We start from the raw sequence: 27,865 nt of genomic DNA on the forward strand, positions 1-27,865 counted from the left end.
AAGATTACTTATGAGGCGTGGAGAAGGAGGCTGAGTGTGTTGTGTCCTGCTTGTGGCTGTGGGTGTCAGTCCTTGGATACTGCTCCGGGGGCCGGGGTCCCTCCCTGAATAAAGGACTTGATTGGACAGAACTGGTGTCTGTGTCGGGTTGGGGTGGCCGGTGCACCCCGGGTGTTCAGTTTTTTTTTTTTCTTCAAATGTAATTGGCTGAAATGCAACAAATGACCTAAAATGGCGGAAAAGGTAAGCAGGAAACCGCCAGAGGTGAACCCCTAAATTTAAACCTCTCATCTTTTTAGTTAGCCAGCAAAAAGTGTTATTTTGCTTGACTTCTCATTGCATCCATAATGGCCAACACGGTACCACACCCTAGTAACCGACCTCTAAACCCCTAAATGTAAAGGCCACCAGACCCTGTGTGTGCGTCTCTGTGACACCACGGACGTGAAGGTGACCCGCCCTGTGACACCACGGACGTGAATGTGACCTGCCCTGTGACACCACGGACGTGAAGGTGACCCATCCTGTGACACCACGGACGTGACAGTGACCCACCCTGTGACACCACGGACGTGAAGGTGACCCGCCCTGTGACACCACGGACGTGACAGTGACCCACCCTGTGACACCACGGACATGAAGGTGACCCACCCTGTGACACCACGGACTTGAAGGTGACCTGCCCAGTGTGTGTCTCTATATTTAACATGTGCATGCTGGGGGAAAAAAAAATCTATGCTGGTGCCCGCACTTACAGGTGAGTGACATCACAGGCTGTGGGAAGTGACACTTATCTACATGTACATGCAAAGATGGCCCTCATATTATTTTTTTAAGTATACTGGGGGGGGGGTTAATGTGGAATTATTCCAGGTGGCATGCATTTCCACTGTTCTTTTTAGAATTGCAGCCATACTACGACGTCCCCTCACAGTAACCATGGCAGAGATGTAGGGGTGGATGATGTCCACATTGATTTGATTTCCTGGCTGAAATTCATTTCTGGTGTAGATTCAGAGGAAAAATAAAAGTTTCACCAATGTGCTAAAAATGAATGGAAAAGTTGCAAACACATTTAAAACGTTAAGACCTCAAATGAGCAAACATTAAGGTGCTGTGAATAATTGGGGGCTTGACCTTGCAGAAAAAGTGTTGCGTAATTGAAGTGTGTGGGAGTCTGCAGTGCGCACTTCACTCACGTCAGTGATTTGAAACTCTGGAGCAGAAGGGGGACATCAAGGAAAAAAATGGGTCTTTGTCCCTAACATCATGGGGGCACTGTAGGTATCTTAAAGGGTCTGTATGTATGGACTTGGATATCCGCTGTGTGCAGTAAGTGAGCCTACTCCTGTAAGAGTTTTACCCAGAGTGCTGTGCGGTACGTAGCAGGGGTCTCGTGTGCCCAGTCCCACCATTGTGCTTTGTCTTGGCAGGTGCACTTGCAGACGCAGCAGGAGGTGAAGATGAGGATGACTGGGATGGCCCTTCACGTTGTTCGCAGCGACGGCTTTTTTGCCCTCTACAACGGGCTGAGCGCCTCCTTGTTCAGACAGGTGAGTGTTGTTTTTGTACCATTTGCTGCATCAGTTGCCTCAGCTGTTCAGTAGATGTAGCGGACCCCCTTTTTGGTTTTATATGAGAGTACCTTTTAGTTTGTTTGGTTTTTTTCCACCCTTGCTGTCTTTTAACTGGTAATCTTGAATGCAATTTGCATGAAAAGTAAACTCTGTTAGACGGCCATCTTGTAAGGCTTTGCAGCGTTCACCTCTTCTCTGTGCCCGGATGTCCTCTGTTATTCTGCCATAAGCAGTTTGAAGTTCACCCTGGGGGCTCGTGGAAGCCCTGAAGCTGCTGGCCTCAAGATGGATGACCGCATGTCCACGTGTGTCATCAGGCAGCTCGTCTCTCTTCTCTTTGAAGTTGATGTTTCTGGCTTTATTCATACACTAAAATCAAACTTGGCCCGAAGACACCATATTTATTAAGTGCAGATTAGCAAAGGAAGCTTTTTGCGACTTTAGGGTAAACTAGTTGGTCTTATTTATTATTTATTTATTCTAATTTATCAAAAGCTCATAATGGTGCGCAGTAGAGTAGCGTTACTTGACCACTGGGCTGCCGCAGGTGGGCAGCAAGTTGCAGTTGTTTATAAGGGTTAGCGGGTTGTGTTGGGTTGCTACTCCAACAATCGCACTCAAAACCCACTCCCTGTGACGATCCTGCTTAATTCGTCCCCTTACCTTGCTCTGATAACCGTGCTTGGTTTACCAATGTGGGGGGCTGCATATCCCCATGCTCCCCCCCAACAATTGTACCTGATTCATGTTCAGGGCCAGTCAGTACTTGGATGAGAGGCCATCTTGGAAATGCTTGGGTTGCTACTGGCAGAAGTGTGGGTGAGGCCATGGTTGTACTTACCCTGTGCCTCTTAGTGGGTCCCAATGCCCCTGTGCGATGACGGGGATAAACATGGTGGTCGTCCTTCAGATGAGAAATAAAACTGAGCTCCAGACTCTCTCTGGTCATAAAAGATCATCCTTTGTAAACAGTAGGGTGCATTCTGATGTCCTGGCCGAACTGCCCACCACAGCCTGGTCATTCTGGCCCCCTAATCATCCCTTGTCCCCAAATGGCTATCTGTCTCTCTCACACACACACACCACGTCGTCACCTAATAGCTAACGTGTGGTGAGTGTACTGGTGCAATAATGGCTGACGTCGTATCATCCAGGTGGGTTCGGCACATTATTGGTGGTTGAAGTGGCTCTTTCGTAGTGAGAAAAGCAGTATATGAATATAAGGAATTATTAGTATTATTATTACTAGGGGGCTCTGCCCCCTGCTTGCGTGCAGGCGCTATGTGCTAGCCACTTCATGGCTCTGCCGTTCACGTGTGGGGAAGCGGATGTACAATTTACACAGATTGTTATTTTCATGGGAATTGTTACGTATGCATAATAGAACTATTTTACATTACATCGAGTAATTAACCGTAGTAAAAAATAGTAAAATGTAATAAATTGAAAGAAAATGATGTTTCATGTTGCGTTCGAGGTATTCGTTCCGTTTTACATTTTCATTCTGTTTGGCTTTGAAATTAACACACACATACTTTTTAAACTTTTACTGTAAAACTTCAGTAAAAACACTTTTTTGAATTCACTTTTCGTCAACATCGCTTTGAATTTTGATTCCGTGTTTGGACTTTCATCGCGACAACGTAACGTATAACTGCCTGCGAGTGAATTTCGTTTCTTTCTCTCTAATTAATAAACCGACTTTTTTGAATGTTTGTCCCTGTGATTTGTTAATTAGATAGATAGATAGATACTTTATTAATCCCAAGGGGAAATTCACATTCTCCAGCAGCAGCATACTGATACAATAAACAATATTAAATTAAAGATTGATAATAATGCAGGTAAAAAACAGACAATAACTTTGTATAATGTTAAATGTTAGCGTTTCCCCCCCCCCCCCGAGTGGAATTGAAGAGTCGCATAGTTTGGGGGGGAGGAACAATCTCCTCAATCTGTCAGTGGAGCAGGACGGTGACAGCAGTCTGTCACTGAATGCTGTTCTTCTATCTTGAGATGATACTATTTAGTGGATTATGGATTTATTATTATTATCATCCATGCTGATCACACATAAAAAGTCACAGTAAAAGCTATTCTAACGGGAAACTAAATGGCATATCAAGATCTTCTCTGGTGTCTAATGTTAGATGCTCTACATTACCTTTCTTGTTGCCTGTTAAAATTTTACATGTCAGAATTGTTCGACTAATTTTGAATACAGCTAATCTTGTCCTATTGCATAGCCCATCACTCAGACATAAATTCCGTAATAACATTACGATACGTCCTTCTTTCTACAGTTATTCGTCCGGTGGAAGACCTGACGGTGTTAACGGTTGTAGATATCCATCCATCCATCCATTTTCCAACCCACTGAAGCCGAACACAGGGTCACGGGGGTCTGCTGGAGCCAATCCCAGCCAACACAGGGCACAAGGCAGGAACCAATCCCGGGCAGGGTGCCAACCCACCACAGGACACACACAAATACGCCCACACACCAAGCACACACAATTTAGAATCGCCAATCCACCTAACCAGCATGTCTTTGGACTGTGGGAGGAAACCGGAGCGCCTGGAGGAAACCCACGCAGACATGGGGAGAACATGCAAACTCCACGCAGGGAGGACCCGGAAGCGAACCCGGGTCCCCAGGTCTCCCAACTGCGAGGCAGCAGCGCTACCCACTGCGCCACCGTGCCGCCCGGTTGTAGATATTCTTCGTGTTATTATAAATAGATGTTTTCACCTTCCGCACCATCACCACCAACTGTGTCAGCAGAGTCTATTGATACACATTTAACCGATCTGCCATGTAACCGATTGACAATTTTCACGTTAATTCGTTTGACTTCCATCATTTCTCGGTGCTAGGATTGCCCGTGTTCTCATTTCTTCTGTTGATAACCCTTCGGGATAAAATTCTTCAATGAGATTTGGACATAATACGTCTTCTTTAATTGAGAACTTAAAGTGAGGAAAACGTTAAAATTTATAAGAGCTGAGAGTGCAGAAAGTGTGTCTGACAAAAGCATTCACACCAATGAGAGGTGAGAGGACCACTGGCGTGGGCCGTGAACCGGAAATGGTGGAGAGGAGGACAGGACTTGAGAAAATCTCATGACCAAAGCCTCGTCTCGTCTCAAGATTTTTTTTTTTTATAATAGAGAGATTTCATTTGATGCCTTTAACCATAGGGATCGTTAGATGGTGTTTTAGGAAAATCTGATTGGCTAAAAGCACTGCATGTGTTACACTTCATTGCGGGTTCGGCTTTTTCTTCAATTTAGGCTTCCAAAGCAGCCAGTAGGACTCCCTTAAGTGTTTTGACCCTCCCTGCAAAACCACTTTACAGTTCATGTTAGAAACCCCTCTATTAAGCAGACTTTTATAAACCATCACTGAAGGGCACAAGGGAGCAGCGGGCAGAGCTGCAGTTTAACGGTGTGAGCTGAGAGAGTTTTCGTCAGTCGTATTTTAGAGTTTTTTTCTGTTCAGGGTCATTATGGCCATTAAAGCTGTGGGCTGAAATTGTTTTGTGGAAGCTCGATTTATTTTTGGACTTTAATGAGAGCTCATTTCAGGTGGTTTATACTGTAATAATGACTTATTGTCAGTTTGCCAGTTCAGGGTGTCACATCTTTAGACATGTTTCAAATAGCAGAACCAGCATAAAGTTTAATGTAATTATTGAAAGCTTTTGGCCTTACAGCCGGACCCCCTTAACATGAGTTAGCTAGCATTAGCCTCTCCACCCCTTAGGTCACCCTGCACAGACTTGACACACACACACACACACACACACACACACACACAGAAGCTAAGCCGTCCATTCCCAGGTATTGTAGAATTGGGCTGATGGAGCTTCTCTCCATGGTAACCGTTGCTCTTCAGTCACGTGGCCTCCATTCCTAACATACTGACATTGCTTTCATAGCCTGCATTTGTTATAAGGGTCCCTTATCTCTCACTAATAGTGCGGGTTCTGTCAGTCACAGCCCGTGGGCTTTTTCAAGCGCTTGTCCTAGGAATTCCTTCACGTGGTGGCACGGTGGTTAGTGCTGCTGCTTGCCTCGCAGACCTAGGGACCTGGGCTTGACAGCACCCATCGCATTGTTGTCCGAGTACAGTTTGCACGTTCTCCCTATGTTTGCGTAGGTTTTGTCCCCGCGTCTGCAGGAAAATGAAGGGTAGTTAAATTGGCAAATTCAACGTGACTCTGTGTGAAGGGAGGCGTGTGTGTAAATGGGCTTTTTTTGCCCGTTCAGGGTGGTTTCTTGAATTGTGACCGGTTCTGCTGTCACCTATAATTGGATTAGGCAGGAGATGACACTGTTCTGCTGTCTTTCCATTGGTTGGTTCTACAAACCAGGGCCACATGGAGGTGAAGTCTGAGACGAAATATATGGATAAATAAATGAAAAGGTTTTTGTTTTTTTTTGTTTTTTTTTGTCATGCATCTTTTTCCTGGGCCTCCTACACGATTTCTAATTACGTCCCACACGGCACACCATTTAGACTGAAATTAAACACTCCATAGATTGTCTGACAGGCTCACGCCCACCCCAGGGTGACTTGATTGCTGTCTTTAGGGTGGAAGGGTGGGGATCAGAAGGGGACAGACATGGCTGTTTGAAACCTGACTGGTGAATTGAAGGATTGAATTGGAAAATGAAGTAACTGCTGCTCATCTGCCTAAAGGAAAGGATACGTGTCAGTGTGTCCGGCCGCTTCCTAGATCTCTGACATTCCAAAAGGTGGTGCTTGACAAATATTTTTAGTAATAAAATGCATTCTAACAAATGGCGCATCACAAGCATTAACACTGCTTTTACAACTCTCATACCAAATGGCATTCAACAGACATGCATTGCATTTGTCACTCCAACACATGGCGTATCAGAAACATTTGTAGTAAGAAAGTGCATTGCATTTGTCATTCCAACAGGTGGAGCATCAGAAACATTAACATTGCTTTTTCAAATCTCATACCAAATGGCATTTAATAGAGACCTATGCATTGCCTTTGTTATTCCAACAAAAGGCACATCACAAAAATTTGTAGTAATGGATTTTGCTTCTGATTCACCGTCTGTTGAAATAACAAATGCAACGTGTTTAATATTGTGGGCCATGTGTTGGAATGACAAATGCAATGCAATTTATTACTACAAATGTTTCTGATGAGCCATCTGTTGAAATGAAAAATGCAATTCATTTAATTACTAGAAATGTTTCTGATGCGCCATGTGTTGGAATGACAAATGCAATGCTTTTTATTACTACAAATGTTTCTGATGTGCCATCTGTTGATATGATAAATGCAATGCATTTTGTTACTACAAATGTTTCTGATGTGCCATGTGTTGGAATGAGAAATGCAATGCACTTTATTACTACAATTTTTGTGATGGGCCATGTGTTGGAATGGTAAATGAAATGCATGTTATAACTACAAATGTTTGTGATGCACCATGTGTTGGAGCGACAAATGCAGTACATTCTGTTACTGCAAATGTTCCTGATGTGCCATATGTTGGAATGACAAATGCAGTGCAGTTTATTTTTTACATGCATTACAAAATACATTCCAATAGATGGTGCACTGCAAATGCTAACACTAAAGTCTATGTTGATTACTTATATTTCATCCCATCTTGGATGGGTAGTACATCTTTACATGGATCAGTTGGTTACATTTTGTGTAGTTTAAAGCCAGCTTGTTGAACGTTTTGTTATTCAGTCGGTATTCTTTTCTTTGTGTTGCAGATGACCTACTCTCTGACTCGCTTTGCCATTTATGAGACTGTGAGGGACAAACTGGCCGGTCAAGGACCTCTTCCCTTCTACCAGAAAGTCTTACTTGGAGCCTTTGGAGGTTATTTTTTTAGCGTTATTAAAACATCTAATCAAACTTTCAATCCTGATTTTTTTTTTTTTTTACCTAAAATTCCCAAACCTGCTTAATCCTTGAGAAAGGAGCCGGCAGTGTTGTGACGACCGCGACTGTTGTTGTCACAGTACGGTAGCTGTCCTTCTTCATTTTTGTTTTGCTACGTTGCTGGTGCAGGCTGATGACGTCAGCACTCCGCCCATGTGTACTGTTAGGCCAAAAAAAAAACAAAAACAAACATGAATTCCGATCTGCCCATTCTTGTTCATGTCGAATGGCCATGAATTGGAATACGTGGGACCAAGTATGTAAGTGGCTCAGAGTTGGTTTGAAAAGATCGGATTTCTGTGTCCACACAGCCCTGAATGCATGAGATCCGTGTCACCCTAAGACAAGCCATTCGGATTTGAATTGCTTCCTCCTGGCACTGTGAATGTCACCTTTGTGTTCAGTGCATTTTGAATAGATAAAGTAAGATCCAGCAGAGGGCGACAGAGGACCATTTAGAAGGGCTTGTGGCGTTAGAAATTGCTGAAGCCACCTGTCCCTAATTCCAGGGAGGGGGAAGCTAAAATGTCAAAAAGGACTGGGGGGCCCCCGAGTCAAGTTAATTAAAATGAGGTAAAATGAGTTAATCAACAGCACAAAGTGGTCACTAATTAAGAAAAGGGTTACTTGTCTGCAAGCCCTTCTTGATTTATAGTGCAGTTAGGTGGCACAGGGGGGTAGCCTTGGTGCTTTGGATACCCCGCTCAGTTGACGTCTGTGTGGGCTTCACATGTTCTCTCTGTGTCTCTGTGGGTTTTCCTCCAGTTTTCCCCTCACATAAGAGGTGTGTGTTTGTTGAATTCACCATTCCAGATTGACCCATGTGAGTATGGAGCTGTGCACATGTTTGCCCGGCATTGGAAAAGCGACCCCCTCAGTGGTGGCTTCCCACCTGTACCCTGATGACACATGGGTAGGCTGTGGCCATTGGCCACTCTGAACTTAATAATGTAAAGGTTTATGTCTCAGAGTTGACTGCCTGACATCCCATCTTTGACACAAGTTCCTCTTCTTGCAGGTTTCACTGGTGGCTTTATAGGAACGCCAGCTGATATGGTCAATGTTAGGTAAGCCCCCCCGTACGTTTGTTATGTAGCTGTATTGATGGTGTTCATCTGAATCTACAGATTTTTTAATTATGCAAACTTGGAACATCTTCTCTATGTGGGCGTCACTTACTCCAGCACATATTGAGGGCTTAACACCCCCCCCCCATGGTAAATAGGAGGGTGGTCCACCTTGGAGCTTAACAGGGTTAAAAAGTTGGTGGGGTTTGGGGTTGTCCAGTTTGTGATTTTAGCAGGATTGACAAACAGGGGGTGGTTCACCTTGGAGTTTTAGCCGGGTCATCAAGCAAAGTGGTGGTCCACCTAGGAGTGTTAGCAGGAGGGGTGGTCCACCTTGGAGTTTTAGCACAATCAGCAAACTGGGGGCTAGTCCAACCAGTAGTCTTAGCAGGGTCGACAAGCAAGGAAAGTGGTCCACCTTGAAGTTATAGCAGGGTCAACAAGCAATTAATTGGTGTGTCCATTTTGGGTTTTTAGCAGGATCATCAAGCAAGGTGGTGGTCCACCTTGGAGTTTTAGCAGAGTCAGCAAGCAGGGGGTGGTCCACCTAGGAGTTTTAGCAGGAGGTGTGCTCCACCTTGAAGTTTTAGCACAATCAGCAAACTGGGGGCTAGTCCAACCAGTAGTCTTAGCAGGGTCAACAAGCAAGGAAAGTGGTCCACCTTGAAGTTATAGCAGGGTCAACAAGCAATTAATTGGTGTGTCCATTTTGGGTTTTTAGCAGGATCAACAAGCAGGGGGTGGTCCACCTAGGAGTTTTAGCAGAAGGGGTGCACAACCTTGCAGTTTTCTCGGGGTTGATGAGAATTTTTGAAACTGGAAGAACAAGGGCTGAGTTTGACAACATCAGGGACTAGAGGCCAAAGTACATTAGACAGGTAAGGAGGAAGGCTGTCTTAGATCAGGATTTAAAACCCCAGAAAGACCCCCCCCCCCCCCCCAAACGATGCCACTTCCATAAACCCAACTGCAGAGATTTTTTTTTATAGGGTTTGGTTACGTTTCCTCCTCTTACTTTATATCAGGATAGAAGAGAAACAGGGAGTCAAAAATGAGGCTGGGTGCTTGAGGTTGATGGCCTGTTTTACTATTCATTTTGCACGCTGTAGAAGAGTAACAGCTAAGCCACCATGAACAACTTGCGATGCTCCAGTGCCCGAGTCATCATGGCTAAAGTCTGGTATGGTAATCCAGATTAAGATTGACAGCATGTTGCAAAACTTCTCAGTACTACGCTGGCGGGTTGGTGGTATCTCCTGAACTGGAGCCAAGTGTTTAGTTTGCAGTCTCACACCGTGAATGGCCTTTTTATCGTACAGACACGGCCGGAAGTATTGGTACCCTTTAACTGTTTCAAGAAAGAATCACAATTTTATATTTATATATTTTTTTTTATCTGCACTCCTCTACGGCCTTAAACTGTGAATGAATTGTTAAAGAAGTAAAAAAAAAAAAAAAAGCTGCTTCAAAAATTCAGACCAGCCGTTTATTCGATATAAAATCGTTTGCAGAATTTATTCAAGTCGATATTTAATAGCAGGCTCGGCCCTTCACCCACTCTCAGAGTGCTGGGCTCCATTTTATTTTCATATATTTTGGCCCTACCCTCTCTGGTGCTCTTTTTGGATGTCTTTGTCTTCCTTGTTCTCCACTTCTTGAGTTTTTATCCTCTAACGGGAATTTGATTTCAGTGAGTTCTTCACCTCCTCCTGCCATTTCGCTGCAAAAGGCAAGACCAATGTCTTAAGAAATTCTGGGAGCTCTTTTAGAACTTTCAGCTGCTCGTATTCATTTCTCTTCTCTGTCCACAGAAAGAGCCCCACTTATTAAAAATGGCTTATTTTGTTGTTATCGGGACGTGTAGAGCCTGCTGCTGGCATCTTTTTTTTTTATTTTCCTTTTTTGGTTTGTGCCCTCCCCCACTATAACCTATTATGAAAGCTTTAGATTTGTCAAAAATTTCTATCTCCGGTTTCCGACTAGTCTCGATATTTTAGGGTCCCCTTGTAGCGGTCCTGTTCCGCTTAGATCGACAGGATGGTGATTTATTTATTTTTTCAGTGGAGATTCCAGGAATGCGCCCAGCCTTGGTTCGACCCGTACTCGCCCGTAGACAGAGACACGAATCCAACAAATGTGTAAAAATATATTCAGTGAAAATTAATTAGCAACCACAAAAATCAGACAGTCCTTCCCTTCCCCTTCGGCGATACAAATATTACATACAACAATCAAACCCAACAATAAACACTGACGACAACATTCTTATCACAGTTCCAGTGCAGTAGAAACGGACGAATTGGTAAGGAGTAAAGATGACGATAACAATCCTGGGAACAGCTCCCGTAATAAATGAATTAAACAGTCCTACCAGTAGTCCTGAGCGGCGAGGGGTGAGATTCGTGGGAGCTCTCCCTCCAAAGACGCACAACGACAAATCCACCACTATTTACATGATAGGCATGAGACGGTCCATTTATGCTTGCAAGAAATGATCCAGGGTACAAACGACTTTACAGTGGTTACCTAGGACGGGGCACACGGGATACACAGAACTCCCTCTTGCTGCTTCGCTGGCCCCATTTCAAGTTTCCCATTGACCCTTCTTGTCCACAGCAGCCCCTGTGGCCATTTCAGACATCCCTTTTGGGGCTGCTGGGAAATGGAGTCCTTCCAGTGGTAGCACTGCTATACCCTGATACCGAAAACATCAATATCTCGATGATGGGTGTGTGTGTCACAGTTTCTTGAGGACAGACTAGAGCTAAAATGGCTGGGTGAAAAAATACCAAACTTGAAACATAAGCCTTTTACGAGATGACGACATGCCGATTAGTTTTTGAGCCAAATCGTGCAAGAGAAAGAGGCACTCTAGAAGAACCCTCAAATACCAGAACTCTGCCATTAATTATGAATTCTTTTCGTTAGTTGCTGTCGTAATGACTGATTTTTATAATCGGGAAGATCACCATCACAGCGGTAAATAATGACTGAAATGTTAGAGAGGAGTTTGAGTAACTTCCAGGGGCACAAAGCCTACTGACACACACGTCCAAATTTTTTTTTTTATTTCTGCCATCTACAGGTTGGAGGTGGAATTGTTTGTGGTTTTTGATGTTGGACTTTTCTTATTCTATTGTTCCCCTTTTTACTTTCTCATATAGGGAAAGTATTGGAATCGTCCAAAAATTCAATTTCGACATTTTGATGAAATCTCGATGTTTTAGACCTCCCTGAATTATGTCTGTCTGTCTGTCTGTGTGTGTGTTTGTATAAACATGATAACTTCAGTACGCTTTCACTTCGGTCAACCACATTTTCTATACAAGGAATATGTACAAAACGTTCGATTTCTATCAACTTTTGGCCTATTTCTGCTAACCGAAAGTGGTACTTTACCTTTTATTCATGCAGCTACAGTGTCCGATTTTTTTTTTTTTTTTTTTTTCTTTTTAACTTTACTTTTATTATACTAAATATTATTAATTTGATTTGATTTGTTGTTGGCGGCTCCTTAATGTACATATAAAATATAATCATTGTCTTGTGGTTTACTTCTCAAATATCCATCTCTCATATCTGAGTATATGAGAAAGTCGAGACCACTCCCAATTTTTTTTTTCTCCCTTTAAACATTGGTTACAAAACAAATAAGTTGAGACAGACCAAACTAATTGGCATCCACTATTCTTTATTCCATATTACTTACAGCAGGTAATGAGTATTTGAAACAGTTTGCTAAAAACAGTAATGGAAATCATCAAGGTCTTGAAACGCACATTAAGGAATGATTGCGGCCACATCCTGTGTGTTTTCCAGAAATGACCCCCCCAAAGAGCGAGAAGATGACTGGTAAAGGGTACCCCTCAGATTTGTGTATTTTTTTTTTTCCAGGTGCTTTGGGTCACCCCCCCACATCTCCAAAGGTTTGGGTGAGGTCAGTCTGGCCCAGTGCGACTTGCTCCCCACATTGGGTTAAGCACGTTGGAGAAAGTTACAGATGTGGACAAATTTGTCAGCCCCCTTGGGGTTCAATCACCAGGCACGTTTCCCAGTTTAGCCAAACACCAGCAAGTGTTCTGCTGACAGGCGCTAGCAGATGAGACAAATGGGCCGCTGAGTTCCACAACAGGACGGTTTAGAAATGTTTAGACATGTTTACTGGACTCAGGCCGCTGCGAGTAAATATTAGCGTTCGCTAATCCAGGGGTAGTGAGGAGTGTCGGCAGAGAGCCAGCCGGAGAACTTGGAGGCGTGGCGGCACTCCCAGTGTCAAACAATGCTCTTTTTTTTTTATTAATTTTACAGAAAAGCTTGTCTCTTGCAGGTCTGTGCCATTTTCACATTTTTCATAACCACTGTCAAGATCAAGCCGTGTGTCTGTCTGCAGAGTGTCGACCTCGTCGAGAGGTTCACTAACACATTCATGTCTCTGGTGACTCTTCATATGAAGTCAGTAGACGGATTGGGAGAGCATGGGGGTGTCATGAGGTCACTGGAAAGGGGTGTGTGGCGCTCCTGATATCTACAAAAGGACGAAGGTCCAGGTCTTTATAGAGTCCTGGTGATCCCTGTTTTGCTATATGGTTGCAAGTCATGGATGCTATCCAGTGACCCGAGATGAAGACTGGACTCCTTCATGTGTGTCTCTTCAGAGAATCCTTGTGTCCCGCTGGTTTGACTTTGTGTTGCTCATGGAGTCCCGAATGAGGCACATTACCTGCATTGTGAGGGAGTGGCCATGTGGCGCAATTACCCGAGGGTGATCCGGCTTGCAGGAACCTCATTGTTGGGGACCCTAAGTGGCTGGACCAGGCCAAGGGGACGCCCACGTAACACCGGACTTCAGCGGATAGAGGGTAATTTTCAGAGGGTTGGGATGGATCCGTGTATCTGAGTGAGGGGTCGCCAACCAGGATCCAGAGCTGTTTCGTCATATGGCGGGTGCGCAGCACGCTGTACCAGTGCAGGCTCCCCAACCTGACCTGACCTTACTGTCATGATGTCCAGTATGCCCTCTTTCTTGCCTTTCATTTAACTTCAGTTCACATTTACGTCGGCTCTTCTGGTTGTTGTTACTCTGGTCCACTATATGCTGCATCCCCCTGAAGTGGTATTTACTGTGCCCTCATGGCACTGTACGTTTTAACTCTTTATTTGTTGTGACTTGTTTTGCTGCACAGGCCAAGTTAGATTTTTCGTCAGACAGGCTTGGCACTGCAACGCCATAATAGCACATCGGTTAGCTCACAGCTCTATAGTTTGGGGTCTGAATTCTACCCTGAGAACTCTTGTCTGTGTAGATTGTGCGATTGCCAGGTAAGGTGGGTGCTCTAAATTGCCCCAGCATGTGTGTGTGTACCCTATAATGAGACTGACACCATGTTCGGGGTTGTTTCCTGCCTTACATCCAATACTACCGGCCCCTTGAAATCTCAGACAATGCAAAATGAAAGGAGGCATGAGCTGATAAAAGGACCCATCAGTCATCGGTTCTTTAAATTTTGAAACCAAAGTAAAATTCGTCTACTAAAGATGTAGGGTATGGGAGATCAGTTACACCGACAGGTGTCTAAAACTCCCAACCTTTGTGGTGTCACGTCTCACTTTTTCACGTGCCAATATTTTTGTCACACGCTGGTTGGTCCCTCTCTGTAAAATTAGGGTGATCATCTGAGCTGGGAGAGTGGGGAGGTCCCCCCTCAGTGAATCGAGTGCTTTCATCAAAGCGATCAGCATGTCAGAGGTTTAGAGGAGCGTGATTGTCGATGCTTTTCCTCCTTGATGAATTGAGTGCAATCATCAGAGCAGGGTTTAGCGGTGGGGGAGGTGGAGGGGGTCATCCGAGACCGGCCGCAATCCCCTGCAACGGTTGTGAATCAAGCACAGTTGTCAAAGAGACCAGCGTGTCAGGGGGTTAAAAGAATCGAGCATGATCGTCGATGCTTTTCCACCTTGGTGAGTTGAGTCTGATCGTCAGAGTGGCGGTTAGGGAGGTTGTCTAGGATAGGCCACAATCCACCTACTATGAATTGAATGCGATTGTCGGGCTGATGGCGTGGGGTTTCATCTCGAGGGGTCAGCTGCAATCCACCAGCTGTGCTGCTGCTGCAGTGAATTAAGTTTGATAAGTGGAGCAGTTGAGGGAGGTGGGCAGGGTTTTATCCAGTATCGCTGTCAGCCCACCTGCAATGCCGCTGAGGCCCACAGGTTAGGAAGAAGAAGAAGAAGAAGACATGGCATCACTCTTCATAGCTGCCTTCCTGATACACTGCACCGTCCACTGCATCCAAGCAATAATGTCCTCTGTGAAGTTGTGATTCATTCAAAAGCAATAAGGAGGGGAGGGGTGGTCCCCTGAACTCCCGAGCACACATCACTTTGCACTGAACCACTCTTTGCACGTCACATGTTTTTCATAACCGTTAAACTTCATGTCTTATGTTGGGAAGGTAACACCTGAAAGTGGCCCAGGGCCTAAATCGTCCTATAACTCGTTTCCAGCGATGGGAAAACTACCTGTATGCACTGACCAGGTGAGGATTAAGAATCTACGCTCGTCCTTTGGATGCCGGAGGAGATGAGAGTAAGGTGGACGTGAGCCAGTAGGACGCAGAGCAGCCATGCAAACTCCCCACTCGAGCCTTAAAGTGGCATTGTGTCGCCACACAAGGGAGCGTTATAGAGGACTGTGAAGCTGTTTTGATGAGTAGGAGTCATTCTTTGACGTGTCATCTGCTTTGTTTTCAGTTAAGGGGAATTAAAGAAGCAGACAAGTGATGGAGATACGTTACATTTTCACGTTCAGGTGTTGGAATGTGTCCCAGAGCTTGAATACCACTGACTAGCTGCATATCTGGTGCAGATCTCTGCCAGCGTGGAAGTGTCAAACAAGTGCTGCTTGAAGGTGCCCACAAAAGAACAAAACGAATTGTCAAATATTTATATCAAAATTTTAGTGCCAGCCCAACACTAATAGGAGCATAACGACAAGTAAAAGTGAAATCAGTTTTCTCTCTGAACACACATGGGCGCTAAAACAGACAGAAGAATTGGGAAATCGCCACACATACCGTTACCCTTCTGTGGAACATTAAAATAAAATTCACATTGGCACCGTTTCCACAGAAATTGCCCGTCCCAAGTGGGGAAACTTGCGTCTGTGTTCTGGTTTTCATTTTACATCCCAGATGTGTGCATTTTAGGTTAATATGCAGTTCTAAGTTGGCACCATGTGGGTAGAACCTGTGATGTAACAGAACCTTGTCCCGAGTTTATTCTTGCTTTGTATCCAATGCTGTTGGGATAGACTGCAGCCCTCATGGCCTTGAACTGGAATAACTGGATTTGATATTGATAACTTATTAACCTAAGTTCTGAAGCTCATAACCATATCCTTCAGGCTGGCAGGGAGTTGACACTGAACTCTCCGAGGACCTTGGGCTTTTCACTTTTGGTGGCGTATGGAAGGGCAGAGAACTGCAAATTTTCAGTAGACTTTCTAGAGGAGACTTGATATTGGTGGCAGTGAGCAGCTGGTCCGTCCTTTTACGACACTAGCTAATACTTTCATTTTCTGTGGGATGGTGTGGGTTCTCTAAAAGGACAGACCCCTGAGCACTCAGCTTGTAGCTGAAAGAACACTACTTGGGATTTTTCCTGGCTTAAAGTAAACAGAAGGGAATGGTCCTCTTGAGCTGAGTCATGCTTTGTGTAAACCGTGGAGGAGCTGTACTTAGCGTGAAGTGGCAGTGTGTCAGCTCCTCATTCTTACCGGGTTTAATGTTGGGCCATCCACTACTCAATGCTGTGTGCTGGGTGATCAGAGAGGACAGTTATGCCAACAGAGTGACAAACAGATAAAAGATACTGAAAAAGAAAACACAAGCTCATCCAGTACCCTCCGTAATGTTTGGGACAAAGACCCATTTGTCCCTGATGTCCCCACTCTGCTTCATAATTTAAAATCACAGATCAAACAAAGCTTAGCATGTTTGCCTCACAGTTCAGGGATGTGGGGTCCCATTCCCAGCCTGCACACTGTGTGGGTTGTGTTTGCACCGGGGTTTATTTGTTTCCTTTAATTTCTTTCCTAAAGAACATTCAGGTTACGTTCCTCAGAAACCGTGCACGGATACTGAAGAAACATTAATCCTATAGGAAAACTAGGGCTTGGTTCGGGTGGGATGCAAGCTCGGCAGGGAGAAATGTGGTTAGGCAGGCATGCCAGACCTCCGCTGTCACCACTTGAGGCTTGGTAAGTATCTTTCTGGAGGTTCACATTGTTACAACCTTTTAGTTAAGGCTGGTCATCTTCTAGGGCTCCACCAGATGCCCCAAGTGACTGCTGCAGCACCGATCTGAGGACCTGACTAAACCATTCAATCAGAAGTATCAACAGGCAGGGGCTCCGTGTGATTTTATGACCTGTTCTTAATGGGAATTCCTCATGCATGGGGAACAGTTGCAAGCCCCAATGACAAATGGGGTTCAATAACTTAGCCACGCCACTTGGCACCAGGTAGACATTGTTATTGCTGCTGCATGATCGGCCCCCAAAATGTTTTCCCAGGTCTAGATTTAAAACACAATTAAAGCCTCCGGCCATTATAATTTTGTGAGTGTCCACATTAGGGGTAGATGCAAATACATTTTGGAAGAAAGCTCTATCATCCACGTTAGGTGCATAGATATTAATCAGAATCATTTTAGTATTAGCTAAATTGTCCGTCACTGTGACATATCGCCCTTCAGAATCAGAAATTGCATCTGACACTACAAATGGGATAGTTCTGTGTATTAAGATTCCCACCCCCTGGTTTACTTTGTATAGCTAGAATGAAAAATTTGGCCAGACCACTCTCTTTTTAACCGAAATGGGTCCTTGCTTAATAAGTGAGTCTCCTGTAAAAATACAATCATGGCATTTAAACTTGTTAAGTGCGAGAGTTCTTTCTTTCTTTAATTCATGATTGAGACCCTTAACATTCCAGCTCACAAAGTTCACTATTTGGTCATGGAAATATATCTTCTAAATTTCTGTTGACATTTTGTAGTCTTAGATTAAGGTAGTATATTGTACATGCGATAGCTTTGACATAGATTTCATATTGTTGCCAAGTGTTACAGTTATGGAGCGTATTGTTATGTTGTCAGTAATGGTTATTTGGGTATAAGGGATAAAATAGAAATCACATTGCGCTTTCTCTCTTTCCACCCCCTAGCCCTAGGCCCCCAAAATGTTTTTTGTTTTTTACCTACCATGCATGGCCAAGTAGACCACCGGTGGGTTACACTTTTGTAGGCATGGATAAGCAATAGCGAGATTTTACTGTATTAAGCAAACTAAAAGTTATATTTATGGTGATACCGCGAGTGTGGATAGCTTTCACACCTCTGATGCTATAGTGTGACTATCAGCAAGAGGGAGGATGGCCGGAGCAGGTGACGTCAAAAACGGTGGACAACAGGATCATTCATGCCGGAGGTTAATGCACTGTTTTGAAATTTTAAGTCCTATATTTTTTGCTTTGCGCCTTCCCCCACCATAACCTATCATCTATAATGGAGAAGCAAAAGCTTATGAGTCGTAAAAAATTTTGATCTCCTCCTTGACGTTTTAGGGTCCCCTGATACCGAAAACATTGATATCTCGATGATGCGTGTGTGCCTGTGTCACAGTTTCTTGAGGACGGTCTAGAGCTAAAATGGCTGGATGGAAAAATACCAAACTTGTTATGGTAAAGTCTGTTATGAGATGACAATATGCTGATTAATGCAAGAGAAAGAGGCACTCTAGAGGAACCCTCAAATACCGTAATTCTGCAATTAATTATGAATTCTTTTCATCAATTGCTATCGTAATGACTGATTTTGCGGTCAGAAAGATCAGCATCTGAGCGGTAAATAATTACTGTAATGTTAGAGCAGAGTTTGGGTAAATTGGTTCCTGGGGCACAAGGCCTACTGACGCTCCTGTTCAAATTTTTTGTTTTTCCGTTTAACATTTTCCAACTGCAGATAGCGGAAACTGCACATGGACTGGGGGAAACGCTATGCTACAATTAAAACCAATCAAGTACTTCCTGTTGCTGCCATCATTTTGTGTGGGAGTTGTGAAGAGACTTGTAGACGGAATATTAAAAAATAAGCTGATGGCTTCTCGTTGTTTTTTGTTTTCAGAATGCAGAATGATATGAAGCTTCCTGCTGAACTAAGAAGAAAGTAAGTAGCAGTTTTTTAAAAATCCCGTGTCACGACAAGAGGGTTTGGGTTTGGCTTCTTTTGTTTTTTGTTTTGTTTGTGTAGTGGGAATCAAAATTATTCACCCCTCGCATCTGCTACCACAAATTGCTCTCTTAGAACTGAATGCTTCAGCACATTTTTTTATTTGGTACAGTTAGCAAAGCATAAATCTTTCTGTTTTGGTGGGTCATAATTTAACTCTGGGGCCGCACAGTAGTGTAGTGGTTGGCACTGTTTCCTCCCGTGTCCAGTCATTGTCTATATTTAGTGGACCTGCTCAAGCTACTTGGCCGTGTGCCTCAGTGGGACATACTTTTACAGGGAGCCAATGTAACGACATGAAGAGATGAGTGACACACACCCGCCTTGGCAGGGGATGCAGAATTTTGCACCATCTTGATAGCACATGCAGGTCTTCTTGCCAGAAGTGACTTGCAGTAGACCAGACATGACAAGATCAAAGCCTGGACCAGAGGTTGTGCTGTATATTCAGTCAGATAATGCCTGATCTGGTGGATGTTACACAGTGTGAATCTCCCGTGAATGAGGGACAGTTGAAATGTGGTCAGAGAAATTGAATGGCTCGTCAACCTCCTCCCTGACTCCCCAAGGTTGCGTACTGAATTGGCAGGTATTAGCGACAATGAGAGATGCGGAGTTGAACAGAATGGCTGGACCGGGATGGCAAGAAGCTTTGTCTTTGCTAGGTTGAGCTGTAGATGGTGGTCCTTCATCCGGGTTGCGATATCAGACAGACATGCAAGGACTCCTTAGGAGGGAACGACCGGTACACGTGAGTGTCGTCAGCCTGCTTATTTTTTCTTAAATAACAGGCTTATGTGTGATGCATGCAACTATAATTAGTGAGATTCTGGAGTTAAGGTGTGATTGAAGCCTCCTTCCACACAAGTAGAGCAGTAGTGAGGTAACAGAGAGGGGAATTCTTCTTTTGACGTCCCCTGTAGTCTTGACAGTGCGTGTGTATGTGTTTAGGGGTTAAGTACACAATTTAAGAGAGTTGGGCTTTTCACTGTGGCTGGAACGGAGGAATGCAAGCAGCAGTAAATTTGAGGCCCATGTTTTGATCTGTCAGATTCTGGAAAAAGCAGAATAAGGGGAATGTGGTGGGGAAAAGTAGGAAAGAGAATGAGAGCGAGAGAACTGACGGGGGGTGTTGGTGTCTGAAAAAGCAGGCTGAAGTGAAAGTAGCAGAACATGGAAATAATAAACCTGAACTCCGTCTCAGTTCATAGAGAGTAATGAGTTTGTTACCTGTGTGGCGTGTGGAACTTTAATTAGACTGATATTACCTGGCAGATAATTTTATGTCAGAAGATCGCTCGCTTTCTCATTTGTTATTGTCAGTTAGGGTTGTGCGGTATACCGGTAATAAGAACTAGTGAACAACCCAATTTTTCAAATCGTAAGATACCAGCGTTCCTTTAATTTCTGTACTCTTGGTCGTTTACTAATGCTATCATAACTTCCCTGCTCTTTGATTGTTGAATTGAATATACGAATTGCCAAGAGGGGCAGCTGTCGTAGCTCTTCGAATGTATATATTAATATAAATACGCAGGACCCTAAAGGAAGGTAGCAACCCCAACCTGGTTAACTGTTTGTGGAGTGTGCTACAGCAGAGAGACCCACAATAGTGTAGGGGAGCAGGGAGCCATATGTGTTTACAGTGTGTGGACAGTAGGGAGTGCTCCAGCTCCCCAAAAACCCAACACAAGAAAGCAGGCTCAAAGCACAAGAGTCTTTATTTAGTGAGAAACTCTTTGAACCAAGCGTTTCCCGCCATAAGCACAATAAAGCCACAGTACATTAGCTTCTCTCTTCCCTGTTCTTTCTCTCGGTTGCTGCCTCCTCCACACCTCCACGCAAGCCTCGTCCACCTCCTCCCAACTCTGGCTCTCCGAGGTGAGGCAACAACAACAACATTTACAGTGGAACCTCGGTTCACGACCATAATTCGTTCCAAACCTCTGGTCGTAAACCGAATTGGTCGTGAACCGAAGCAATTTCCCCCATAGGATTGTATGTAAATACAATTAATCCGTTCCAGACTGTACGAACTGTATGTAAATATATTTTTTAAAATATTTTTAAGCACAAATATAGTTAATTACACCATAGAATGCACAGTGTAATAGTAAACTAATGTAAAAACATTGAATAACACTAACAAACACCCAGGCTCCCTGCTCAGCTGCACGTACAGGCTCGCTCTCAGCTACACGCGCTGTCTCTCTCTCTAGCAAGCGAGCCTGCCTGCTCTCTCTCTCTCTCTCTCTCTCTCTCTCTCTCTCTCTCTCTCTCTCTCTCTCTCTCTCTCTCTCTCTGTCATCAGCACACGAACCTGCCTGCTCTCTCTCTCTCTCTCTCTCTCTCTCAGCACATGAGCCTGCCTGCTCTCTCTCTCTCTCTCTCAGCACATGAGCCTGCCTGCTCTCTCTCTCTCTCTCTCTCTCTCTCTCTCTCATCAGCACACGAGCCTGCCTGCTCTCTCTCTCTCTCTCTCTCTCTCTCATCAGCACACGAGCCTGCCTGCTCTCTCTCTCTCAGCACATGAGCCTGCCTGCTCTCTCTCTCTCTCTCTCTCTCTCTCTCTCTCTCTCTCTCTCTCTCTCTCTCTCTCTGCTCTCTCTCTCTCTCTCTCTCTCTCTCTCTCTCTCTCGCACTCTCTGCTGCTCTCTCTCTCTCTCTCTCTCTGCTCTCTCTCTCTCTCTCTCTGTCATCAGCACACGAGCCTGCCTGCTCTCTCGCTCTCTCTCTCTCTCATCAGCACACGAGCCTGCCTGCTCTCTCTCTCTCTCTCATCAGCACACGAACCTGCCTGCTCTCTCTCTCTCTCTCTCATCAGCACACGAGCCTGCCTGCTCTCTCTCTCTCTCTCATCAGCACACGAGCCTGCCTGCTCTCTCGCTCTCTCTCTCTCTCTCTCTCTCTCTCATCAGCACACGAGCCTGCCTGCTCTCTCATCAGCACACGAGCCTGCCTGCTCTCTCTCTCTCCTTTTCTCTCTCTCTCTCATCAGCACACGAGCCTGCCTGCTCTCTCTCTTTCTCTCTTACACTGCAGCAGTTCAGCAGAAAACGTCTGACCGAGAACAATGCAACATGTGCGGAAATCATCAGCGCGCACAAACCGAAAGGGAAACTGGCTTGTTTGTATACCAAGTGTGTGGTCGTGAACTAAGGCAAAGGTTTGGCGAACTTTTGGTCGTAAACCGAGTTGTACATGTACCGAGGTGTTCGTGAACCAAGGTTCCACTATATTTATATAGCACATTTTCATACAAATAATGTAGCTCAAAGTGCTTTACATGATGAAGAAAAGAAAAATAAAAGACAAAGTAAGAATTAAAATAAGATAACATTAATTAACATAGAATAAGAGTAAGGTGTGATGGCCAGGGAGGACAGAAAAAACAAAAAAAAAAAAAAACTCAGACGACTGGAGAGAAAAAAAAATAAAATCTGCAGGGGTTCCAGATCATGAGACCGCCCAGCCCCCTCTGGGCATTCTACCTAACTTAAATGAACAGTCCTCTTTGTATTTCGGGTTCTCATGGAAGGACTTGATGATGATGGTCATGCAGACTTCTTTCTTTTAATCCATCAATGTAGGAACACCATGAGGCAGGCAGCTCCTTTTATCTAATCCCCCGAGAGTGCTTCCGGTGCTATGATTCTGCAGCTCTCAAAACACTTCCGGGTGAGGTTGGTGCCCCACAGAACAGGGTCTCCCAAATCCTGCATTTCCCACCTGGACAATGTGACAGCAGCCATTTCTGCACCAGTACACTCACCACACTTTAGCTGCTAGGTGGTGCAGTAGTCAGAGAGATGACCAATTAGTGACCAGGGATGATTAGGAGGCCTGAATAACAAGGCCATGGAGCGCAGTTTAGCCTGGACATCGGGATACACTCTACTGATTATGCCTGGGGATCTTTAATGACCTCAAGACCTCATTTTTATGTCTCTTCCAAAGGATGGCGCCATATTTGCAGCACAATGTTCCCCGTCACTGCACTGGGGCATTGGGATCCACATTCAGACTACAGGGTAAGCGCCCCCTGCTGGCCTCTCCAAAACCTCTTCCTGCTGCCACCCAAGCTTTTCCTAGATGGTGTCCCATCCAAGTGCTGGCGGGGAGGGTTATCTGTTCTGAAGCTCATGTGGTATGGCTGTTGGTTGGGTATGGGCATCCCATCCATCCATCCATTTTCCAACCCGCTGAATCCGAACACAGGGTCACGGGGGTCTGCTGGAGCCAATCCCAGCCAACACAGGGCACAAGGCAGGAACCAATCCCGGGCAGGGTGCCAACCCACCGCAGGACACACACAAACACACCCACACACCAAGCACACACTAGGGCCAATTTAGAATCGCCAATCCACCTAACCTGCATGTCTTTGGACTGTGGGAGGAAACCGGAGCGCCCGGAGGAAACCCACGCAGACACGGGGAGAACATGCAAACTCCACGCAGGGAGGACCCGGGAAGCGAACCCAGGTCCCCAGGTGTCCCAACTGCGAGGCAGCAGCGCTACCCACTGTGCCACCGTGCCCTTGGTATGGGCATCCCTCATTTTACAAATGTAGCAAATAATAATAATAATTGAGCATGGGAGAGGTGTTATATAAATAAAGTATATTATTATTGTTAAACTTTTTACTCATTTCTAAATTTCTCTGGAGATCATGGACAATAACAATTAACTACATTGACTAAATAAATAACTTTATCTAAATATACATGCTTGTTATAGTAATTGTGACTTCCTGCGTCATTATGTACATCACAGCGCGCACTGAATGGCTTTTCCTTCGGCCGAGACCTTGGAAATTCAATCACGCAAAGCGAGATCTTGCAGTCTGCTTTTTAGTTCAACACAATACGCCTTATGATGTTAGTTAGTAATGAAGGTTTCCAAATGAAAAGGCCAGCAATGAAAATCATTTTTGTTTTGTTTGGCTCACCAAGGCCTTCGGCCGTTGATGTTAATTGTCAGGACCCTCTGGAGGGCCAGTGGGTGACTCTAAACGTGCCTGATGCGAGTGTGACAGGGGGTGTGTGATAAGGGCAGGCCGGGATTCCGTGTAAAGCTGTTTTCTGCTTGCTCCATTTGATCCCGGGGGTATTGTCAACCCTGAACTGGAAAAAAAAGTGGATTTAAAAGAGAGACGGATTTAGCACAACGGAGTCAGAAAGTCTTCACATTTTTCACATTTTAAAATCATTTAATTTCATTTTTTCCCCCTCGTTGCACAACACTCAATAACCCAGAATGATGAAGTGAAAACGGGATTTTAGGAATGTTTCCAAATTTATTATAAATAATTTACTGTGTATTTAGTTTTTTGGAATTTTTTTTATATCTGCAGTATGCCTCTAGAGGGCGCTGTCATGCACTGTTACTGCTCTAAGAGTGGTCTGCACACCCGGCCTCAGTAAGTCCGTGTGATTGAGACCTGGCAAGTGTTCAGGCACCATTGTCAGGACTCGGTGTGGATTTTTGGGCTTTGTTTGGTTGATGCCTAGAAGTGTTAAGTCAGGCCAAGTGCGTGCATATAAAATAAATAAGAGCGTGTGTGTCTGCTCTGCAGTAACACTGCACCTTCGATTACACTTGGCTCCTGTCCACACCGTAATGTATAACACATGGTGCATTTCAAAAGACAGAAGCAAAGGACGAAGATTTCAAAAAAAGTTTTCCCCCTATATTGCATCCAGAGATTTTACAGACAGGCCTTCAAAGCACCGTCATCTAAATGTATCCCTGAATGTCCTTCAGCCTCTTAAAGCCTCACTTTCTTGGTTTGCCTGTTACGTCACGTGTATCAAAAATGTGCAATTTTAACATTACTGAGCACACTTTTATTTGTATCATGTTACAATACAATACAATACAATACAATTTATTTTTGTATAGCCCCAAAATCACACGAGAAGTGCCGCAATGGGCATTAACAGGCCCTGCCTTTTGACAGCCCCCCAGCCTAGACTCTCTAAGAAGACAATGAAAAACTCGTAAAAAAACCCTTGGGAATGGCAGTTCAAAGAGAGACCCCTTTCCAGGTAGGTTGGGCGTGCAGTGTGTGTCAAAAAAAGAAGGGGCGGGGGTAAATTCAATAAAATACACAGAACAGAATACAAGTAATCCTCGCTACAGGCGGAGTGGTGGCTCTGAGGCTAGGGATCTGCACTGGCAATCGGAAGGTTTGCCAGTTCAAATCCCGTAAATGCCAAAAGGGACTCTGCTCTTTTGGGCCCTTGAGCAATGCCCTTAACCTGCAATTGCTGAGCGCTTTTAGTAGTGAGAAAAGCGCTATATAATTGCAAAGTATTATTAAAGAATTATTATTATTACAATATAATAGTGCAGTAGAAGTATTACAAATACAGAGCAGAATTCAACAGTAGATGATATCACAGAATACGATTTGAATTTGTTGGGCACAGTGAATACACTTGAGCCCTTAGTTCGTAAGCCAGTGAGGAATCCCTCAGGGTCCTGCCATAGGCCCAGAGCTTTCTGCCGTTACCCCAGGTCCTTTGGTACCTCTAATCTACCATTGTTGTTTCGTGTTGCATTGTACAGTTAGCCCTCCCTAACCCTAACCCTGGAACCAATACCCCAGAGGATACCAAAATCCACGCATGTTCAAGTACCTTATATAAAATGTAAAGGGATTTGCATAGAACCTGCGCACATCCTCCCGTATACTTTAAGTCACCTCTGACTCGGTTAGCGACATCACTCGTTGCAGAGAACTCCTTACAGAGCTGGATGCAGGTTAACGTCATACCCAGGACGGAGCAATTGCAGGTTAAGGGAGTGGAATCACTTCTGGCATTTTACGGGATTTGAACCAGCCACCTTCCGATTGCCAGTGCGGATCGCTAGCCTCAGGGCCACCACTCCGCCTAAAGCAGATAACAGAGGTTTAATCGTTACCATCAGCACATCCTTGCTCTTCATATTGAGACAATGACTCGCTTCCTCTTGGATCTTTGCCTCACTGCTTTGTCGGGCTATGAAAAAATCAGAATTGGTTTTATTTTTATTTCCATGGCTTTGCGGCACGTTTTTTTTTCCCCCGAGGTTTCAAGGCACACCTGAAATGAGATCACAAGGAAAGACGGCTCTAACACATGAGCAATGCAGGCACGGCGTCCAAGAATCTCACTGAAGGTTTGGCTCATGATCTGAAGTTCGCAGTGGCCTTTTAATGCTCCATTTTTGTTTTTCTTTTTGTTTCAGCTACGCTCACGCACTGGATGGGATGTTCAGGGTCTGGAGAGAAGGTAAGGAATAATGGCTCAGTGGGCCAGAGAGAGAGGCAGTGTTTTATTGTATTTTATGCGAGGTTATCATCCTGTCGTCATTTTCAACCCAGTCAAATATTAACCTAATAAGGGGAACAGACCACAGGCATTCTTGGCATTTAGGGGGCATCTTTTAAAACAGAAGGTGCGGAACATTTTTGCAAATTTAGATTTAATGACATGAGCCTAATGGCAGCCTTACGCAAGATGCCTGTTAGTTTTAGCCACAATCCGAGTTCCATTTGTTGGGTTAATCGATGCTGACAATAATGGCGCCGGCAAGCAGTGTAGCTCCCGGTACCTTCTCTGGGGTTTTATTTCTTTCCCTTAACACGCCGGCTTTTTGATACCGCCAGGCTAACTAATAAAAATAACTTTACAGAATGTGTTTTTTCTATTTGACCTCTCCTGCACTTCACAAGCACAGAACAATCCTCCTATTATTTATGTGTCATTTTTTTTCAATATGTCCAAGTGAACCGACGACTTCTTTAAGGTCACACTTCTGACTTGATGGGCTGCAGGAAGAAAAGGGACGAGGTGGAGAGCAGCGTGGAAAACGTGAAACAACAACAACATTTATGATGGATCTTAAAGTGCTTTACATGATGAAGAAAGTGAAAAAAGACCAAATTAAAAAAAAAAAAATAGAATTGGGGAACACTATTTAACATAGAATAAAAGTAAGATCCGATGGCCAGGGAGGACAGAAAAAAACAAAACTTCAGATGGCTGGAGAAAAAAAATAAAATCTGCAGGGGGTCTGAGGCCATGAGACCACCCATCCTTCTCTAAGCCTTCTACCTAACATAAATGACCTCACAATCAGTCCTCATGGTATTCAGGGTTCACATGGAAGAACTTGATTATGACGGTCATGTGGACTTCTGGCCTTTAATCCATCAGTTGTAGGGACATCACGGTGCTTTGATTAGGTGTCAGGGGAGAGTTAGGGGCGAAACTCGGAGAAGACGTGGGGACAAGGTGACCTTCTTGGGTACACGTGGTAGCCCTCTGCTCTGTCGGCTTCTCCTTACTCCTCACGATGAGGTGTAAATGGCATACAAATTCAAGCCGGCCTGGATGGTTGAGCACTCTTTTAGATACATGAACATTCTAGAATGGGGGGGGGGTTTGTGAGCTGGTAAAATACACGCATTATGCTGTCCCTTTGGAGCGGTTTGCAGTGCATTAACAGGGAAATGCCAGCCCACTTCAAGCCCAGGGTACAACACAAGTCAGGAGCGACGGCCCACCTTGGTCAGTTTAAATGCTTGCTGTGCCTGGTAAAGTGATCCCCCCCATGGACAGAACACAGAGGGGGGTGGGTGTTGTATGTAACTCTGTAATATTATTATTTCTTTTCACCTGATCTTATCTGTGCAGCACTTAAGATGTTCAGCTTATTAACGTGGGCCGTGTAAATGTGCGGCCTGTAAACCTCGATGCCGTTTGTACGAAGTTAATGTAAACGATGATTCAGAGGCTAGCAATCTAAATTTTGTAGCAATACAAGATTACATGTCAAAGAGATACGTTCAAATCTAATGGATGCCGACAGGACCTGCCATGGGGTGGCATTATACAGTCATATGAAAAAGTTTGGGAACTTCTCTTAATTCTTTAGATTTTTGTTTCTCATTGGCTGAGCTTTCAAAGTAGCAACTTCCTTTTGATTTCTGACATGCC

At 44.5% G+C, this 27,865-nt stretch overlaps 1 protein-coding gene across 1 annotated transcript in view; it reads left to right on the forward strand.

Moving 5' to 3' along the window:
• Nucleotides 1-27,865, forward strand: part of slc25a10a (solute carrier family 25 member 10a) — a 67,086-nt gene that overhangs the window by 11,184 nt on the left and 28,037 nt on the right. Inside the window, exons 2-6 of the mRNA XM_028818369.2 lie at nucleotides 1,434-1,553; nucleotides 7,350-7,458; nucleotides 8,540-8,588; nucleotides 18,771-18,812; nucleotides 26,112-26,155. Of these exons, the coding sequence (XP_028674202.1) occupies nucleotides 1,434-1,553; nucleotides 7,350-7,458; nucleotides 8,540-8,588; nucleotides 18,771-18,812; nucleotides 26,112-26,155 (364 nt within the window). The remainder of the gene's footprint in view (nucleotides 1-1,433; nucleotides 1,554-7,349; nucleotides 7,459-8,539; nucleotides 8,589-18,770; nucleotides 18,813-26,111; nucleotides 26,156-27,865) is intronic.

This window comes from Erpetoichthys calabaricus, chromosome 14 (assembly GCF_900747795.2).
Source record: "Erpetoichthys calabaricus chromosome 14, fErpCal1.3, whole genome shotgun sequence".
NCBI lineage: Eukaryota > Metazoa > Chordata > Cladistia > Polypteriformes > Polypteridae > Erpetoichthys > Erpetoichthys calabaricus.